The sequence below is a fragment of the Syngnathus scovelli genome, chromosome 16, assembly GCF_024217435.2.
Source record: "Syngnathus scovelli strain Florida chromosome 16, RoL_Ssco_1.2, whole genome shotgun sequence".
Lineage (NCBI taxonomy): Eukaryota > Metazoa > Chordata > Actinopteri > Syngnathiformes > Syngnathidae > Syngnathus > Syngnathus scovelli.
Genome location: NC_090862.1, coordinates 10,428,628 through 10,448,560, shown reverse-complemented (window position 1 = coordinate 10,448,560; position 19,933 = coordinate 10,428,628). Strand labels below are relative to the sequence as shown.

The following is a 19,933-nucleotide window of genomic DNA, read 5'->3' as shown; positions in this document are numbered from 1 at the left end:
CTCAAACCACACCTTGAGGACCCTTGGCCTGACTTTGTCATAATTCACTTCAACCTTTCTTTTTTCTTTTTTTTATCTGTAATGAGAGCCCGCTTGTTTTTTCTTGTGAGCGGCTTTGCGTGTGTGTGCAACCCGGAGGAGAATCCGCAGGTTTCGTCTCAACTGGCACTCGCACGGTCGCAGAGGTGAAGGCAGACACGATCATTTCCCCGGCCGGCTGGTACACGCTGTTTCTGGGTCACTCTTTGGCCCTCCGAGAGGCCCAGCATCCGCGAGCGCAACGTGAAGCAAGCGCGAGAGAGAGAGCAGGCAAAGGTATTTATAGAAAAATGGGGCTTCGCTGTCCCTTTTCCTTGCTCAGAACAATTTCCGAACTGACTGTCCCACTTCTGTGATCCGTTCACCGAGGCTGGAACAAGCCTCCCTCGCTGGTTTTCTCACTTTGGACAACCAGTGAGATTTTTGGGTGTGCTTGATTTCTCAGGCACACAAGGCTAGAGCATTTCCAGACGTCCAGCTTGAGCAGCGGAGCGATGGTGCGAGTAGGCATTTGACTGCATCTGCCCCCCCCCCCCCTAGGCCGGGGGGTGTGAAGGGTGAGGCTGGCCGGGACGTGCCCCGCCGCCAGCCGGGCGAGGATGAGGCGTTTCCTGAGCCGAAAGGGTCGCTTCTCCCTGCGCCAGAGCAAGTCCGGCACCCGCAGCGCTTCCAAAGATTTCTGTAAGTCGCCATCATTTTGACATCTCACGAACTTTCTGTCAGGGTAAAGAATGATAACATATGGATGTATTTTTTTAATCGCAGGCTTGCAGAATAGAATGCTTGAAAAGATTCACAATGCATATTTTAGCAGATGTGACGGAACCTTTTGCTTTCATCCACCCACACACGTCTCCAAGTGACTGATTAAATTCCTTTTGCACCTCTCGTTGACTTTTTTTTTCTGATTACTTTTCTGACTTTGGTTGTCCTAATTGGACATTCTGGCTTTGTCTTAGCGCACTTCTTTGTGCGCCTATGAACAGTTGTACAACAGAGCAATATTTCCCTACTACTGCTCTTTTGATGGCTGCTTTGCATTCCAATTAGTGTGCTCTGTTATTTTTCCTTGGCTATATCAAGTTGTATCCACACTTTGCGTGTTGATGTTAACGTTTCAAAGCTTAAAGCATTGCCTTAACTTAAGGAGGCCATGTGTGACATGGTGTTTTAATATATTTATATAACCCAGGTTATTTTTTCCCCCCCAGTGTTGCTGTGAGACCAAGCGAAAAGGCAAATACCAGTTGTCGAACAGACCCACGACTGAACCAATGACTAAAATGAACATCCCCTCTCCTCAAATAGTCAGGTTCAATGTATCCAGATGTCATATTAGCCTCTAGGGACTCCATATCGCACCAGTGGAATGAGGTCAGCGACCACCAGAGGATGGCCAGTAGGGGGCAGCACTGTGCTCGTCACTAATAACCTGCCTTTTCTAGCTCGTTTTTTTCCCTCTAGGTCCATGCTGAGGCGTGAAGGACACTCTGACCTTTATTTCGCACCTCACAACCTGTTTGTGTGTGAACAAATCCAATATTAACATTGTTTTCTGTGTCAATGCGTTGTCACGACTAGCTTTTTATTTGTAATTTTTTTTTAATTTTTTTTTTTTTTTTTTACAAATGTCAGCAGACATTATAAAACTAAGCATTGATAACTTGTCAAATGTGTCAAACTGTAATTTATCAACATCGCCACTAGACAAGGCTACATGAATAGTGCTTTTACTTGGAATGAAAACAAATGTCAATTGGATTTAGGGCTGGGAGATTAAGTTGTGACTTTCACAGTCCACGTTTTGTTGAGTTTTGTTGAGTTTTTCCTCCTCCCTGAAGGTGATACCACTCAGCACTAACTAAAGCACACTGCCTGCAAACTCCCGCCTTGCACATCAAGATTACAACTCTACATTTCACATTGCAGTTCTTGGTCTTCCCGCTACCAATCAGAACTGGCCCGAGGCTTTCGGCTTCCGACTGGGCGGCACCGGGCCCAGCTACATCTTGTCGGTGGTGGAGAGCAGCAGCGCCTTCCTGGCGGGCCTGCAGCCCGGCGACCAGGTGGTGGACATCGAGGGCCAGGACGTGACCAACCTCAGCACCCCGGCACTGATTGCGCTAGCTCAAACCCTCAAGACGGTGCCACCCAGCATCGGCGTGGTGTCGCGCATTGAACAGGTATCTGGAAACACGCACCAGGAAAGAATGACTGTTTAAGAGATGTAGACGGATGATATAAGAGCAGGCAGCCACAGTGGTCTTTATTGTCTGTGAAAAACTATTCATATTAATGCTGCACCGAGGAGCTGAGAAGTTCACACTATTTGATGATTGGATTTGAAAGCCAACTGTTGTTTAGAGCTGAAGGTGAAACTCGCATGGCATGTTTTCTCTTCGTTAGATTGACATCACTCCCGGTCCAGACGGCCGCTTCGGCTTCACCATTGTGGGCGACAGCCCTTTGACAGTGGAGGACTGCGTGGCCGATGGTGCGGCCGCCCGTGCCGGCCTCAAGGCTGGCGACTACGTCCTAGAGGTCAACGGCATTCCGGTCAAGCGTCACGAGACAGCGGCCGTCATGATCAAAGCGGCGCAGGGTCGTCCTCTGCGTCTGGGCGTGCTCAGCATAGCACGCCGGCCCAAGCGGCTGAGTAGCAGCATGAGGGTCCTCTCGCAGAGCAGCGACAGCATCAGGGAGAGTCGCGCTCACAAGGCCATGGAGTTCAACAAGAAGGTGGGTCACCTGGCCTTGTGTCATTCAGCCCTCTGAGCGGTCGCATCGAGCCAGCTCAGCTTTATGCATTACTTTGTGCTCGTGTTTGAGGTGGAGGAGGTGCTAGGTGAGGAGCCAGATTTGAAGGAGCAGCTCTTTGACGTCTTGAAGCAGTACGCCGCCAATCGCCACGTGGAGAGCCTGGCCGAGGCGCTGCCGGACATCCTTGTCACAGAGCGCCATCGGCAGCTCATCGAAAGTGTCAGGTACAAAGAAGACTTCCTTCCCCCCAAATCCTCAACACTACTGTATTGCGTTTCCTCCGTTTCAACACCCTTGTGAAACTCAAACCCCAAACACGGCACTGCTCTGCTGAGCCTTGCAATGTTTTCACTCATCTCTGATTCCTGCTTCTCACACTCTCTTTCTCTCGGTGGCCACCAAGCTCTTTCTCTATCTGCTTCTCTCTCTCCCTCTCTCCGCCTGCTGTGATACATCCGTCCTTTGATAGGCAATTGTGTGTGTGTAGCGCATTGCTGCTTGCTTTTTGTGGGCTCCTCTTGGTGGGGCTGTTCTAGCCGCTCCAGCCAGCTTGCAGGCTGGGTGACTTTGCGATGAGCACACCTTCCAAAATTGAGACAAACGTGCCAGCTGCACTTAAGGTCATACGTGTGCTTTGAAGGTCGTGTGTTGGAGGAAATGATGACTTGCTGCCTCAGGTGAGTACCGTTTGTCAGTTTTGTTAATTTGCAAGGCTTCTGTTGGAGTTGTCATTGTCAAAGCGTCTTCATCGGCTGGTTAAAAATAGTACAATGCCACTTTTATTGCACATTCAACGGCCACAACATAAGGTAGCGTACCTTACCTGCAAGCGTTGCAGGTTGTAAACTGATGAGATTCATCCAAAATGTTTGCCTTTACAAAGTCACTTTACTTGGACAGCATCACTTTGACTGTTTCTAATGGTTTTGTGGAACAGACTAAACCTGAAACTCAAAATGCTGCACTCGAGCTTGCACCACTTCTCTTGTGAAATGCTTATTGAATTGTGCATTTTCTTTTGTGCAAGTGTACCTAATGGTTTGTCCCACGAGTGTGTGTCCTGTTTAGAAAAGTGCCCCTGACTTTTTTTTTTTTTTTTTTTTTTTTTTTTTTTTTTTTTTTGGGCACAGGCTTCCCATCTATTATGCATCAGCTGTATCCATAGAGGACGGTTATGGCTCCATTGCTGATTCTCGAACTAACTTTAGCATTTGTTCCTTATAATCGCGTCTTCCTCTTTCTCGCTCAGGTGCTCTGTGACCTTGCGAGACTTTGATATGCAAAGTTGTGCCTCCTCTTCCCGGTGTAGCTCTTCCGTTTTGAAGCCAGTACTGGGTTTGTTTCCCACATGAAAGGCAGACGACATTAGTGACACATTTGCAAGAAGCTGCAGCAGCATGATGGGACCATGTTGTTTTGGTGCCGAGAGCCTTGCAAAGTTTTGCCTCGGGGTGCTTCTTGGCATTCGTACAATGACAAAATGGATCCGACATCTGGAGAGTCAAAGTGATAGCGCAGTTTTTAGGCCAGCATACTCATTGGACAAATTATTCAAATGAAACTTTGGTTGGCACCCGCTCCGATTTTGGAACACAATTGAGAAAAAATGAAAGAGCGTAATGGGTCGAATGCAATTTTTCAGTTTCTCTTTGTGTTCATCTTGAGGTGTCTGATGGTGTTGAGGTCAGGGCTTTCGTGTTCTTACATCGTTTTTATTATTAATTTTATTCTGCCAAATATAGGAATCACCAAAATCCAAAGCTCCCTGACCTTCCTCAAAGTGAACTTTCCAAATGAAGGTCGGAAGTGAACGTGATGTGTGATTGACGCCAGGCGTGTCAACTGGTTCCTTTCTTTCTCCCGCGCGCTTGCCTGTGCACGCGCTCACACCCCCGCCTCTGTCCCTGCGTCTGCCTCGCCCTCCCACGGGAGGCCTTCTATTTATAAGCAGCCTACTTCTTTTAATACCTTTTCATTTTTGACGCAGTGACAGTTCTTCAGCGCTTCCCCAATGGCAGGCGCGCGTCTGCCGTATGAGTCAAGACGATCCCACAACGGCCATTGCCGCTTTTGTGGCCGTTGAGTGAAATTGTTGGCAACCCGCTTGGCCTTCAAACATTTCAATTTGGGCTCAAAGCCATGATCTGACGTCAACATTGGAAAGACACGATGCTTCAAGTGGAATTTCTGGTCGCTGCACGGGTCGACGTCTGCAATCCTCATGACTTTTACAAATCCTCCAATGCTTGTGGGGTCTTTCTCTTCTGAAAGTGTATCAATGAAGCCTTGTAGGGATGCGTGCGCACACACGCACACACGCACACGCACGCACTCGCAAGCACACACACACACATACACGTACACATACACACACACGCACGCACGCACGCACACACACACACACACACACACACACACACACACACACACACACACACATTCTTGGACAACCCACTGGGGCGCTCTTCAGTTCTTGTCACTCTTTCCCTCTTCCTCCTCCTCCTCCTCTTCCTCATCTTGTGAGGGAAGAGCCGCTTGTCACTTTTGCTCTTGTTAGCGACGCTGCATGATGGATGGGTGCAACTGGCTGCCAGGTGTGGGCCAATGATGGCAAAGTTGGTGACCATCTGCCGACGCCGCTTAGGGAGCTTTTGCTGGTGAGCAGGGAAGCTGAGCGTTTGGCCTATTGGCCGGGAGTCTTTGCCCACTGACGGCGGACGGGAGACTTGAGGAGGCCTTTGCATGGCTTACTGAGAGGCGGCACTTCCTCAAAGAGCCATGGGAAGAGAACGCAGCCTTGCCAGACATTTTCGGTATGTTACATTTTACCTTCTACGCCGGCACGCTTGTCCCACCGAGGACTCTATCCATCAAGCCGTGTTTTCTATTTGACGACAATGACCCGCCTGATTCTGGTGCGTTTGTCTGATGCATGATTGGTGACCAGAGTTGAGTGGCCCACATCAATCGGTGAGCACAAGCATGTTCCCGTTGCCTCTGTGATACACAACCTGGCCCAGAAAGAGCTCCTACTCCACATTCTATCTTACTCCGCAGGCTGAATGTATGTCAGCAACGTTTAGCAAGTATTTAGGATATTAATGAACAACTTGCCAGAACATTGTTTTTCCTTGCAGCCTGCCCCATCAACAAACCAAATCATTTGCTATCATTTGTTTCCGGCGGTGTTGTTTTTGTTTGTGCTCGAGTCCTGCGGCGGCTCTGCGCAAGTGGGCCATTTCGGAATATGCAAAGCACCCCTGGAGAGTTTGAATGAAGGCTGCGCTGTGGGGAGGAGGAGGAGGGGGAGGAGGAGGAGGAGGAAAGGGGGTGATGATGATGTTGGTGGCAGCTGCCTTTTTGGAGGAGCGATGCGGTGGATTTACAAACTAGCAGAGGGCCAAATTCGAGTCTGTTTTGCTTGTTTGTGTTTGAGCGTCGATAAAAGAAGCTGTCATGACTGACTTTGCCTTGTCTGTCAGCTTTCTTGCATTTCTGGGTCAATCCCGTGTTTTGTTTTCTTGCTGTCGCAGCTAATTGGCATCATATAAACCACAGTGAGATCTTATGAAGCCAAATATGTCAGACTTGTTGACGAGGAACAAAAACAAGTCTCTGCTTTTCTTTCACATGCAGTGTGAAATTCAAAGTGAGAGCTCTGTCATGCCTCCCTTGAACGAGCAATAACACAAACAATGGCTGCAATGTCAGCTACGTAGATGAGACATCTCTTCATGCCTTAGGGCAGTGGTTCTTAACTGGGCGTTCCCTAACCCTATCCCCTAGGGGTGCGAGAATGCTTCCTCGGGGGTGCGAGTATACCCTGGGGGAAATTTAAAATTTTTCGGGGATAATGGTCGGGTAACCGAAAAAAGTGAAAAATTCTGGAAATCAAGAAGTCATTGTGTTAATTGGCATTAGGGATAATGCTAATTAAGCCTTATACCTGTAAAGTAAACCAATTATTATTATAATAATTATTTAGGGTTAGGGGTAGGGTTAGGGTTAGGGGTGCGAGAACTGGTTGGGGAATTGAATGGGGTGCGAACAAGGAAAAAGGTCAAGAACCACTGCCTTAGGGTGAGGCTGTTTTTTTCTTTTTGGGATAAGTAAAAGGCACCAGAGGTTTTGATGGGGAGTGGAGTGTCCTTTGTTTTGTTTTTTTTTGGGGGGGTGGTAATATTTAAGTGAATGAGAAACCCTCCTTGCATTTGCTGCAGCAAGTGCACATACAAAAAACGTCTTTTTATTGCAGCTTACTGAGAAGACGTTTTTCAAGTAATTAAGTGGGCCCTGCCCATGGACAAAAAAAGCTAAACATTTTGCAAGTAATGTATCTGTCTTGGTTTCCTACTCTACGCTTATTGAATCAAGTTTTTCTGAAGTTCACCCTGAGGGCTTCTCTCACTCATCCTCAAAAATGTTCTCCAGGATCTTCATTCCCAAGAAGCACCTGGAGCGTTTTGACGAGGTGGTTTCCCAGAACCCGATGAGCCGTCTAAAGGGGCGGAGCTTCAGCGACCCCAGCCGTAGCGATCTGCGCCGCAGCCGCGGCGAGGCTCATCCCGAGCGCCCGGCGGTCTCCACGCGTGCCAGTTCGGTGCCGCGCACGCACGCGGACGAAGGCTACGCCCCCCTGCCCCGCGGCATGCGCAAGACCACCTCACTCATAGCCGGACACTTGGGTGGATCGACAACCAACTGCAGGTCAGGGCTGTATAGAAACAAACTAAATCTCAAGCATGTTTCTTGAGGGAGATCTGTGACTATATCCATTTATTCCATCTGCTGTTGTTGTCTTTAGGACGGTGAAAGTGTGCAAAGGCAATATGAGCTTTGGCTTCACTCTCAGGGGTCACGCCCCTGTGTGGATCGACTCTGTCATCCCGGGTAACTTCAAGGTGCACATTGAGAGCCTCGGTGGCCTCGCTTTGACTTGTTTTGCTGTGTAGGCAGCGCAGCAGACAAGGCGGGTCTTAAACCAGGAGACCGCATCCTGTTCCTCAACGGACTTGATATGAGGTAAGAAGTTATCATTGGCGCAGCATTAACCAGTCACCTCATAACGCGTCTGGCCGTAGGACCTCCTCCCATGAGAAGGTGGTGTCCATGCTGCAAGGAAGCGGCGCCATGCCCACCCTGGTCGTGGAGGACGGCCCGCCCTCTTTCAGCATGTCAGAGCAGGACTTGACAGGGGGCGGCGTTTCCACAGAGCGCGCGCGCTCCCCCGCGCTCGGCTCCCTGCGCTGGGTGGCTGAGATACTGCCACCGAGCATCCGAGTCCACGGACGCACCTTCGGGCAGCAGCTGGAGCACCTGCTGACCATCCAGGAAAGGTACACAGTCTGTAAGGCTCTGGAGAACTTCTTCCAGCACAGGTGAGAAGTAGAATCAAAACATAAACATGTGCGTGTGAGGCATTCTCAGACGTGATGTTTCCATGGCATCAGGAATGTGGATACGCTGATCGTGGATGCCTTCCCGGTGCTGGATACGCCCGCCAAGCAGGTCATCTGGCAATTTGTTTACCAGCTGCTGACATATGAAGAGCAAGAACACTGCCAAAGCAAAATCTCACGCTTTCTTGGATTCAAGGCGCCAGGTGGGAGGACAATGTTTTATGCTTTAACCCAGGGGTGCCCAATACGTGGATCTCGATCGACCGGTCGATCGCCTAGCCACTACTGGTCGATCGTGTGACATTAAAATGCTTTGGGGGGTTTTTCGCACTTGACGTGTGCGCAAACAACGGCGCTAATAACACAACACTAACGCTCGCGAGTTCCCTCCAATTGTCAGATCCCTGTTTTTTCTCTTAAACTTAAGAAAGGGTATAAAAAGGGCAGTTGGACATAGTAAAAAGATTTTTAAAAAAGTATCAGTATTTTTTTTCACGTTGATATATATATATATATATATATATATATATATATATATAGTTCCATGTGTGATCATTTGGGCTTCCGAAAATTACGTGCTATATATACATATATATATATATAGTTCCATGTGTGATCATTTGGGCTTCCGAAAATTACGTGCTATATATACATATATATATATATATTTATTTTTTATATATATATATTTATATTTCTTTTTTATATATATATATATTTATATTTCTTTTTTATATATATATATTTATATTTCTTTTATATATATATATATATTTATATTTATTTATATTTTTTTATATATATAGTGTATATATATCTCTATCTATCTATCTATCTATCTATCTATCTATCTATCTATCTATCTATCTATCTATCTATCTATCTATCTATCTATCTATCTATCTATCTATCTATCTATCTATCTATCTATCTATCTATCTATCTATCTATCTATCTATCTATCTATATATATATATATATTTATATCTATATATGTATATATATATATGTATATGTATATATATGTGTATATGTGTATATATATATATATATATATATAAAATAAATTATTTTTTTGTGGGTAGATCTTTGTGACTTGGTCATTTCAAAAGTAGCTCGCGAGCGGAAAATGTTTAGGCACCCCTGCTTTAACCCCTTTCCTTTTTTGTCTAGTGGAATTTCTTTCCGGAAGCATCCTACCATAGGTATGAAATATAATGCGTGGTAAAATCCCTTTTGCGCAAACGTAAAACCAACAAATGAAAATATCTTCAAAAGCTGATAAAATTACCTGATGTTTTTCTGTCATCTGATTAGCCAAAGACAGCCAAACACTTTGACGTTTTATGTGTGTGATTGTGTGTGTGTGCGTGTGTGTGTGTGTGTGTGTGTGTGTGTGTGTGTGTATATGTGTGTGTGTGTGTGTGTGTGTGTGTGTGTGTGTGTGTGTGTGTGTGCGTGCGTGCGTGCGTGTGTGTGTGTTTGTGTGTGTGTGTGCGTGTGTGGTTGTGTATGTGTGTGTTCCAGCTCCACCAGCACCCCTTCCCCCTCCACCAGAGCCCGAGGTTGCCCCCGAGCCCCATCGCCGCAGCAGCTCCATGAGGGTGACGGGCACCATGTACAGGAGCAGTGTGAGGGGGCGGAGCTCTGACGACTTGCTCATTGGCACAAACTTGAGCATGGGTACAGAATCGGACTTATTGTCTGGCATAATTGTTGACCAAATGGCCAGCATGTCGAGTGCTTCTAATTTTTTATCATCACAACATTAAGTAGTGGGAACAGCTACACGTTCTAATCTAGTAGACGATCCTACTTGTTTTTCTAATTTGATCATTTTGAATGGACAAGGGAAGCTCTGTCTAATACTTCATTTGATATTATATTAGATTGTGCAGTTCTACTTAGTGTTGTTGCCTGTTTAGTATGCCCTAAACTATGTTTGCATGTAGGATAGGCTCAGTGATAAAATCAAATGTCAGTTCTCGATATTCATTATGAACCCAAATCAGAAGTAAAGCCAAATTTGACATGGAGCTTCCCCGGTGTGGAATTGGGTGTTGGCTCATTGTCATGCCTGGATGACTTTAGGCTTCCGTGCAGACTCGCTACTGGAAGCCGGAATGCGGTTGGCTCCAGGAGAAAGACAATCAGGCGACGGGACTTCTCTTCCCGAGACTCCCAACAACCTCGCCAATGTACGTGCCGGCCCCTTCTCACTGGAAACCATTTGGACAGAAAGGTCTCATCCTGCTCTTTTTACATTTCCGCCACGTAAGCTGTCAGCCGTGTATGCCGAACTGGAAAGCATGTACGCGGCCAAGAGATCCAAGTCCCTGAAGACTCGCCCTCCTCCCGCCCCTGAGACTTTGCTGGAAGTGGACTCCCCCTCCCGCGCAACTTCCCCGACAACGCGTGCTCACACAGGTAGCCCCGCCGGGACCTCGTCCGACTGTCACGCATGCTCTGCCTCTCTCAAGATGGGATACCAAGTCGGTGGAATGATGAAAAAGTGCAGCGACGCTTCATCCCCAAGCAGCTAACCCACATCCAAATCTATCCTTGAATTTTATATCGATGATGATATTTTGTTCCATAAAACCCAAAACGACGTCGGCTTTTGAAACTTTTGTTGTCAAAGCGGCACACGCGAGCAAGTTTGAGGATGTGCTGATGGTGGAAATGGAGCTAGGAAACACACATGAGGCCCAATTTCTTCAAAGCTCCACAATTTGAATCGGACGAATGCAACTTTTACACATTCTTGCTGTCAGGAGTTAGGTCGGGTCCCGATGTACTAGATCCAAACTTCCTGGAGCACTTTTTGGCACTCTTCTGTTACAGCATCAAAATGGTGGCGCTTGAAACAAACTGTTTTTTTCCCAAACTGTGATAAACATTCACGTGCCCGGTAGAAATGGCCCCAAATGTCCTCCTTCCATTCTTGTCCTTTGTTCATTCTTTTCTGTTTTTCTCTTACTGTGCTCCTATTTGCATGCACTCTCTCAATGTTGTTAACGTGCATACGTATTTCTTCTTGGTTGCAGGTAGCCGTAAAGGCCTCCCGCCCGCTCTAACCTGGCCAGAGCCTCTTCCGAGCCCTCCCCTTACCCAATTCTACCCATCAGGCCTGACCAGCCAGAACAGCGGGGAGTCCAACCCCTACATGAGCCTGGATAGCCCACCACCCTCACCACCGGAGCTCATTGATTTGCCGTCGAGTCCGCCGCCACACCGCAGCAGCAAACGTCGATATACTTTCTCCAAGCCGCCGCGGTCCGAAGACACTGACCGCTTTCTGGATGCGCTGAGCGAGCAGCTGGGCCAGCACGTGGCAATTGTTGATGACTTTCTCACTCCTGAAAACGACTACGAAGAGGTATTTATGTGCGGACATTTTAGGCAAATCACTGATTTACTTACTATATCCCTTTTCATGGCAGGAGTTTGGGCAGGTGGCATTCCCAGATGATGATGATGAGGAGGAGGAGGAAGATAATGATGAACAGTTAGGCATGGACGAAGAAGAAAGTGGAGGTTTCGTGGGTCCCGAGCTGAGCAGCCCGAGCGACATCCAATGCAGCAGCGGGGACGATAATGCTTCCTCCCTCACCTATTCCTCCTCTTCCGACCACATCCCTCCGCCCCCCATGACGCCTCCTCCACCTCCACCCGTTCAGTTCAATGATGCGCCGGCTCCTCCGCCTCCAGTCGCACCTGCGCCGTCTCATCCACCAGCACCACCACCACAGCAGCAGGCTAGCTACAGCCCCGAAAACTCGCCGAGAGCTTACCTGCCCATCCGCCGGAAATCTGGCCCGCCACCCCCACCCCCACCCCGCAGCAAGCCGCCACCAAAACGACACTCCTTGCATAAAGTGCTGTGCTCCGAAGAGGGGCTGCAAGTCCAGGCTGCCATACAGGAGCTAAAGGCCTATCAAGAGCAGCAGTCCTACAAGGAGCAACAAGCGTATCAAGAAAGGCAAGCATATGAAAAGCTGAAGGCCTTTGAGGAACATCAGGCCTTCCAGGAGCAGCAGTCATATCAGGAGCAACTGTTCAAGGAGAGACAAGCCTATGAAGAGCAGAAGGCCTTGGAGGAGCTCAAAGCCTTTGAGGAGCAAATGTTTGAGGAGCAACGAGCCTTCCAGCAAAGACAAGCGCAAGACTTCCAGGACCAAAAAGCTTACGAGGACCAAGTGATGCAGCAGATCTACCAGAGCCACCACTCAATGCCCGCCCAGCCCACCCAGCAGAAATCCCACTCGCCACTAGCAGTCCAGCAGCTACACCAGTCTTTACCGCCACTTCCTGCACCAGAAACCTCCAACCACAACTCTCGCCATCCTCTTTGCATGATGCGGCAGCAGCAGCAGGCGCAGCCCGGACACCACCGACGTCTATCCCGGTCAGCCCCGCCTCCGCATCACCCGCCCCCCCTTCCCACGGCCAACCCGAGTCGGCAGTATCCCGAGGATGTTTACCAAAGCCACCAAAGCCTCAGGGCCCAGCCTCACCATGCCTCAGCCGAGATGCTCCACCATCCCTCGGCGGAGATGATCCAGATCTTGCAACATGCGCAGGTCCACCAACCACCGCAGCAGATGCAACAACCCAGCAGCCACTACTCCTCTGCAGAAATCTTCCACCAGCCCAAGATCCATCACTCCTCTATGGAACTCCTCCATCAACCTCACCAGATGATGCAGAGGCAGCCTCACCACTCATCCACGGAACTTCTCCATCAAGGGCAGCAGTTGCACAGGGGGCAGCCCCACCATTCATCCAGCGAGTTACTTGACCGGTCCCAACAGAAGCAACAAGTCAAGCCGCATCATCACTCCTCCAGCGAGCTGCTGCATCACGTCCAGAAAGAGCCTCCCTGCCAGCCGCTTCAGATGAACCAAGAAAGCCGTTCGCAGCAGAACCGCCGGAGTCTTAAAAGTCAGCCCCAGCCCCAAGGCTCAGCACAAGGGCCGCCAGTACACCAAAGGCATCGCCCCCAACCCATCAAGCCGTCCCCCCAGAGGCCCCATTCCATTCAGCAGACTCGCCACCATTCGGCCATGCCTCACATCCATCACATCCACCACATGACCCCGCAACCTCCGCCACAGGATTACCAGCACCAGATTCAAGTGATCCATCCGCCGCAGCAAACCCACCGGCCGCACCCGCTTCTGTCTACGTTCCAGCCTCTCCAGCCACAGCAGCCCGTGCTCTCCTCCTTCCAGCCTCCGAGTCAGCGCGAGCAGGCCCAGTCGGCCACCCAGACCACCCGCCCTCATTCCCAGCCCTCCCACCACCTGATGCAGCAGCAGCAGCAGCCCCAGGGCCAGTCCCAGCACAAAGCAATACAGAGCCCAATTCAGCACCAGTCACTCCCCCCATCTCTATCTGAGCCACCTCCACCCCCGCCACCACCTCTGCCTCCACCCTGCTCCCCTCCGCCCTTACCCCGGCCCACCCTCTCCAGGATGGACTCCCATCACATGAGTGTCAAGAGGCTGCGCTGGGAGCAAGTGGAGAACTCGGAAGGCACTATCTGGGGCCAGGTGAATGTTGGGCTAGTTGCACGTTGGCCGTGTAAGGCTACGTCTTAGAACTATGACTTGAAAAGAGTCTGCCTGAAATTGTAAGTAACGGTGCTGCCACGCTTGTTGTCTTTTTCTGTAGTTGGGCGCAAATTCTGACCACGAGAAGCTGCATGACATGGTGAAGTATTTGGACCTGGAGATGCACTTTGGGACACAGAAAGGGTCTCGTAAGTGGATTTGCTGCTTTCATTATGTTCTGACGAATGTGGTGACTTTTGACGGACAGTCTTGTTTTCAGCGCTCGCGCCGGAGCCCTTGGCACAACTGGAAACATTTAGGAAAAAGGATGTCATTGAAATTCTGTCCCACAAGAAGGCCTACAATGCATGTAAGTGTGCTTCCGAGGAGATTAAGGGTTGAAGGCAAAGTGAATGATGCTCCCGTCTGTTCTTTGCGCAGCCATCCTGATGGCCCACCTGAAGCTGTGTCCCGGAGAGCTGCGTCAGGTGCTGCTGAGCATGAACTCCGACAGGCTGCAGCCCTCGCACATTAAACAGCTGCTGCTATATGCCCCCGACGCCAACGAGGTAAAAAAGTACCAAGACTACAGCGAGGACCCTGGCAAACTCAGCGAGCCCGACCAGTTTGTACTGCAGGTACTGTACAGTCAGGAGCGATGGCAGGCATTTTGGTAGTGATCCTTTCAATTCTCCTAATGGTGTCCTCTCGGTCCCAATACTTTAATAGTGTCTTGGTAGATCCGAGTTCTCCGCTGCTCCCTTCTCTCACCGTTCTTGGCATACATAAGCATTTGGAGGACACATTCATAAGACGTATGTATTTGTTGGGTCTAAATACGATTAGACATTAAATCACTCGCTGGAATGAAAAGGAGAAGACAATCAGAACAGGTTTACTCGCGAGGAGAACGATAGAGAAAGCAATCTCAGTTACAACTTCCATCAGTTCTGAGTCCTTACTCCACGTGCCCCTCTTTTTAATGTTATGGTTGCCCTGGTTGCAGAGGTGTTGCTACACTAAGGGAGGGGAGATTGTGTCTGTAGCAACGCTGATTAGCTAAAGAATGTAGTGTGGTGTGAATTAGCACTTCATTGTTGGCTCGTGACCCCCCCGCAGAGGCCGTTCTCTTTCCTCAACCAGCTGTCTTCCCTCATAGTTGGCTGACTCGTCCTCGACTGTGATCAAATACCTTGAAGCACGTTGATTGCCGCTTTGCTGTGGAACAAATGCAACTAAACCTTTACTAACTTTATCTACTTGGTAAATTAACACACAATAACAATAAGTAACTTGTCCTAAACACTTCAACACACCTTAAGCAAACGTGAGGTAACTGGTATGCAGTTCCTTAAACAAACATTGAGTAAATATGGGATAACTTTTATGCAACTACTTCTAACTGTATATAACCCTTAACAAAGAAAAACAGGTCTGATCAACTACAATCTATGAACCAAACCTACAGCTAAATGAAAAGGAATGAAGTTCCTGTGAATCAAACAAAGAACATGTCACCTATGCAAATAAGCCCTGCTCATTGTTAGTGAAGGCCTCTTACGGGAACAAAAACACACAGACAACATAAGGACAGGAAGGATACAAATGGCTGACAGGGATCAAAAGACATCCCTATCACATAAAAGGAAGAACCTAGATAAAAGGAAAGATAAACTCGTAAAGGCGAGGCCTCCAGGTCTGGCAGGCCAAAGCTTCACTTAAAATTATTCCAACAGTATTCATTAAGATTTACGATTTTATCTTTTTCTCCCGGAAAAATGAGATGCTGTCAGTGCCTGAGTACAAGACCCGCCTGGAGAGCCTCCTCTTCAAGTGCTCACTACAGGAGAAGACGGAAGAGCTGAGGGGAGCCTACGAATGCATCAACAAGGCCTCTTCGGAGCTCAGGAGCAGCAAGAAGCTTGCAAAGATTCTTGAGGTACCAACCTGTTTTTTCTTGTTGGGGTTATTCTATTCCCCTGAAGTTGTACATTCGTCTCTTCTGACTTTATTCATGGAATTTGATGTCCCTGCTTGCAAATATGATGAGCTAATTTTGTGCATTTGTATCTGCTCCACAGTTCGTGTTGGCCATGGGGAACTACTTGAATAGCAGCCAGCCCAAAAGCAACAAGACAACTGGCTTCAAGATCAATTTCCTGACAGAGGTACACGGACCGGCAGCAACACTCGAATCCTTCGGGGCAGGAGGGTCATTTTGTTTCTGAATCTTTGCAGCTGAGCACAACGAAGACGGTGGACGGGAAGTCGACGTTCCTGCACATTCTGGTCAAGTCGTTGTGCTATCACTTTCCCGACGTGCTGGATTTTTCCAAAGATCTCACCACGGTTCCTCTCGCAGCCAAAGGTGAATGCTAACAATCGAGTCATTCAACGCAGTGCCCTAAATTGTTTCGATCCATTCAGTCAACCAAAGGACGATCACATCCGATTTGAACGACATGCACGGAGCCATCCGTAACATCCGCTCGGCCTGTCAGAAAATGCCCGCGAGCGCCGAGGACCGCTTTGCCGCCGTCATGAGTGTATCCTTCAGTGTTAGGGAGCAAATGTCCAACACCTGCAGCACCGCGCTCAGACTAGCTGATGGCTAGTGGAGGTCCAGAGTTGGCCCGTGAGCCATGGGTTGGACACCAGTGCATTGGCGGCCATCTCCCTTGACTGGGCCTTGCGCAGACCTTTCTGGAAAACAGTCATCCGGCCGTGCAGTCTCTGGAGTCCCTCCAGCAGAGCTCTCTGGAAGAGTTTTCTCAAACGGCCTCCTACTTCGGGGAGGACGGCAAAAGCACCAACACGGAGGCCTTCTTTGGCATCTTTGCTGACTTTGTCAGCAAGTTCGAGGTGAGGAGGAACCATTTCAAGTCTACATGGTGGATGTGTGTGTGTGTGTGTGTGCGTGTGTGTGTGTGTGTGTGTGTGTGTGTGTGTGTGTGTGTGTGTGTGTGTGTGTGCGTGTGTGTGTGCGTGTGTGTGTGTGTGTGTGCGTGTGCGTGTGTGCGTGTGTCTGTGTGTGTCTGTGTGTTTTTATGGGTTTGAACGTCTTCTCTTCCTGCCAGTAGATACACTTTGCAATCCTGAATTGTTAGTGCCTGACTTAATAGTGCGGAGATTCCAACAATGTGTTACTTCAGTACTGTACTTTAATCACAAGTTTTATTGTTATGTTGATAAACTGCTCATCCTCATGAAGTTTGATTGCTTGAATCATACTGTCACAGAGCCACCAAGCTTTCCCGTTATACTGATGCCAATGTGCATTTGTTTCTTCACCACAGAGGGTTCTCAGCGATCACCAGGCAGCTGAAAACCCAAAAAGCCCGAGAAGTCCTCGAATGGCCTCCCCACTTGCCTGGTAGCACTTATAAAGAACAAACATGCACATACACACACACACGCTGTTATGCTCGAAAGCATGGCTGGCAAAAGTATGGCAACTTACTGCTCCACCCACACCGTTCTTCATTTGGTCCTACAAGCATTTATAAAATCAAGATTTTTGCCCAATTTTCCCCTATCTGTAGCTTAGCTAGCTTGCTAGCTTTCGTTAATTGTGTAGCTTATAAGCAATTGCTAAACCCTGAAAATGCATTTTCCTCAGCTGCGGCTATTTAAATCCCCAAGCAATGAGGTTCACGCCGCAGATGAGCCGAGTGCAGCACCCAAAGCCTGTTAGCTCGCGAACTAGCTACACTGTTTCACATCCAGTATGTAACTTGTTGCACTTTTCTGAGCCAAATCAGTTTTCATGTACCGTTTCTATTTGGAAGGGACATACAAGATGGCTTATCTATTCATACCAATAGTGTACTATATTTATGATTGTATTGCAGAATTTATTATTGCATTTTCACTTTTAATTTTCCTTTTCAAAGTTCACTAAGTGGGTGTGCGGTGTAACTTAGCCATTGAACTATTTTGTAGCAGCATTTAAAATGTTTAGATGAACGCAAATGTGTTGAGTACAATCATAGTTTTTCTGTTACCGTATTGGCCCACATATAAGACGGTGTTTTTTGCATTGAAATAAGACTGAAAAAGTGGGGGTCATCTTACATTCAGGGTCTAGACCAGGGGTGGGTATACTCATTTTTTTCGCGGGCCACATTGTAGTCATAGCTTCTTTCGGAGGGTCATATGATTGTCAACCCAAATCAATGTATGAGCACCTCATATTATATACAGTAAAAGCTACAAAACAAACTGACAAATAACTTGTTTTCAAATCAGACGAGTAAAAACTGGTCCAAAAAAAAAAAAAGATACCGTATTTGCCGGTGTATTGGTCGACCTTTTTCGATCCAAAATCGACCGAAAAAAATCGACCTCGACTTATACACCGAGTCATAAAATTTAACTTCGTATTCATCGCTTCAAATGTGATGGTAACCAAGGCCGTTTCTCATGCATCTCATTGTGCGTTGCACTTAGAAAATTTGAACTGTGCGGCGTGCGCGAGTGCGCGGCCCGCTGGAAGACCAATGAGGCGCCGCGATCTCCTGCGCGGTGCTTATAAAGTGCCGATCCGCTCGGCTTGGAGCTATTTCCGACCTCCCGTTGGTGCCGGGCGGCGTGCGCGAGCTCGCCGGCCGCGATCTCCTGCGCGGTGCTTATAAAGTGCCGATCCGCTCGGCTTGGAGCTATTTCCGACCTCCCGTTGGTGCCGGGCGGCGTGCGCGAGCTCGCCGGCCGCGATCTCCTGCGCGGTGCTTATAAAGTGCCGATCCGCTCGGCTTGGAGCTATTTCCGACCTCCCGTTGGTGCCGGGCGGCGTGCGCGAGCTCGCCGGCCGCGATCTCCTGCGCGGTGCTTATAAAGTGCCGATCCGCTCGGCTTGGAGCTATTTCCGACCTCCCGTTGGTGCCGGGCGGCGTGCGCGAGCTCGCCGGCCGCGATCTCCTGCGCGGTGCTTATAAAGTGCCGATCCGCTCGGCTTGGAGCTATTTCCGATCTCCCGTTGGTGCCGGGCGGCGTGCGCGAGCTCGCCGGCCGCGATCTCCTGCGCGGTGCTTATAAACAGCCGCATGCGCACGGCCTCCCGGAATTTGAACACATTTCGTCAATAAATTTCGCATATTGAATTTTGAAGTTTAATATAATGCAACAATTGAGCTCGACTTATACAAAGGATCTATCATAAAATCGTAAATTTCCGTCGAATTTTAGGTTGGTCGACTTATACACTGAGTCGACCTGTACACCGGCAAATACGGTATTAGTAAACGTGAATACAATTTGCAATTTTAGTAATGACACGAATTTGATGCACAATTTGTCTTCGGGGGCCACACAAAATGAATTGGCAGGCCGTATCTGGCCCCCGGGCCTTGGGTTTGACAGCAGTCGTCTAGACATTATACCCATTCACAACGCTAGATGGCGTCAGATATCCATCCATCCATTTTCTGAACCGCTTAGTCCCCACGGGGGTCGCGGGCGTGCTGGAGCCTATCCCAGCCGTCAACGGGCAGTAGGCGGGGGACACCCTGAACTGGTTGCCAGCCAATCGCAGGGCACACAGAGACAGACAACCAATCGCACTCACACTCACACCTAGGGACAATTTGGAGTCTTCAATCGGCCTACCAAGCATGTTTTTGGGATGTGGGAGGAAACCGGAGTGCCCGGAGAAAACCCACGCGGGCCCGGGGAGAACATGCAAACTCCACACTGGGAGGGCTGGAGGTGGATTCGAACCCGCACCCTCCTAACTTCTAAATGGATGGATGGATATGTATATATATATATATATATATATATATATATATATATATATATATATATATATATATATATATAATGTATATTTTGCAGTGGGGATGTAACGGAAAGCTCATTACATTTTAACTTTATAGTCAGAGATCTTGTTGATTATCTGAATTTATTCAAATAAACTCGACATTTTTCCCCCCCAAAATGAAGTCTTGGTTCTTGTGACAGTGGCGTTTCTTCTAAAAACACAACACTAGCCCCATAAAATATATTTTGAAAAAATATTCTTGTAAAATTCCAACGTCATTTGTGATATATTTTTTTTCTTCTTCTAAAATTAAACCTACTTCTGTAAAATGTAAAAGCTTTCTGATAATAAACCTAAGGTGAACTTTATTCCTGGAATTGAATTCTTGTCTTTGTTTTTCTTTTGATTTTGTTCCTGATGAA

General features: G+C 48.3%; 1 protein-coding gene across 5 annotated transcripts; it reads left to right on the top strand.

The window, feature by feature from the left end:
• The first annotated feature begins 50 nt into the window (after positions 1 to 50).
• grid2ipa (glutamate receptor, ionotropic, delta 2 (Grid2) interacting protein, a) lies at positions 51 to 19,893 on the top strand. 5 transcript variants are annotated; one of them, XM_049744598.2, is made up of 23 exons: positions 51 to 720; positions 1,969 to 2,222; positions 2,446 to 2,778; positions 2,869 to 3,023; positions 7,231 to 7,506; positions 7,604 to 7,689; positions 7,752 to 7,821; positions 7,881 to 8,177; positions 8,250 to 8,401; positions 9,726 to 9,881; positions 10,302 to 10,396; positions 10,478 to 10,625; positions 11,246 to 11,577; positions 11,642 to 13,753; positions 13,875 to 13,962; positions 14,034 to 14,123; positions 14,195 to 14,391; positions 15,537 to 15,692; positions 15,835 to 15,921; positions 15,992 to 16,121; positions 16,181 to 16,299; positions 16,451 to 16,615; positions 17,050 to 19,893. In XM_049744598.2, exons 1-23 carry the CDS (start codon positions 639 to 641, stop codon positions 17,128 to 17,130), a joined length of 5,661 nt encoding a protein of 1,886 aa, XP_049600555.1. In that variant the 5' UTR covers positions 51 to 638; the 3' UTR covers positions 17,131 to 19,893. The 5 variants fall into 5 exon arrangements, with proteins under 5 accessions (XP_049600555.1, XP_049600556.1, XP_049600554.1 ...); XM_049744599.2 differs by having other exon boundaries at positions 10,290 to 10,396; positions 11,327 to 11,577; XM_049744597.2 differs by having other exon boundaries at positions 10,290 to 10,396.
• The last annotated feature ends 40 nt before the right edge of the window (positions 19,894 to 19,933 follow it).

Coding starts and splice junctions, on each gene's coding strand:
- grid2ipa (XM_049744597.2), top strand. CDS start 639: ATGAGGCGTTTCCTGAGCCGAAAGGGTCGCTTCTCCCTGCGCCAGAGC. Junction 7,822..7,880: donor CTCAACGGACTTGATATGAG/GTAAGAAGTTAT, acceptor GTCTGGCCGTAG/GACCTCCTCCCATGAGAAGG. Junction 16,300..16,450: donor GCTTTGCCGCCGTCATGAGT/GTATCCTTCAGT, acceptor GGCCTTGCGCAG/ACCTTTCTGGAAAACAGTCA.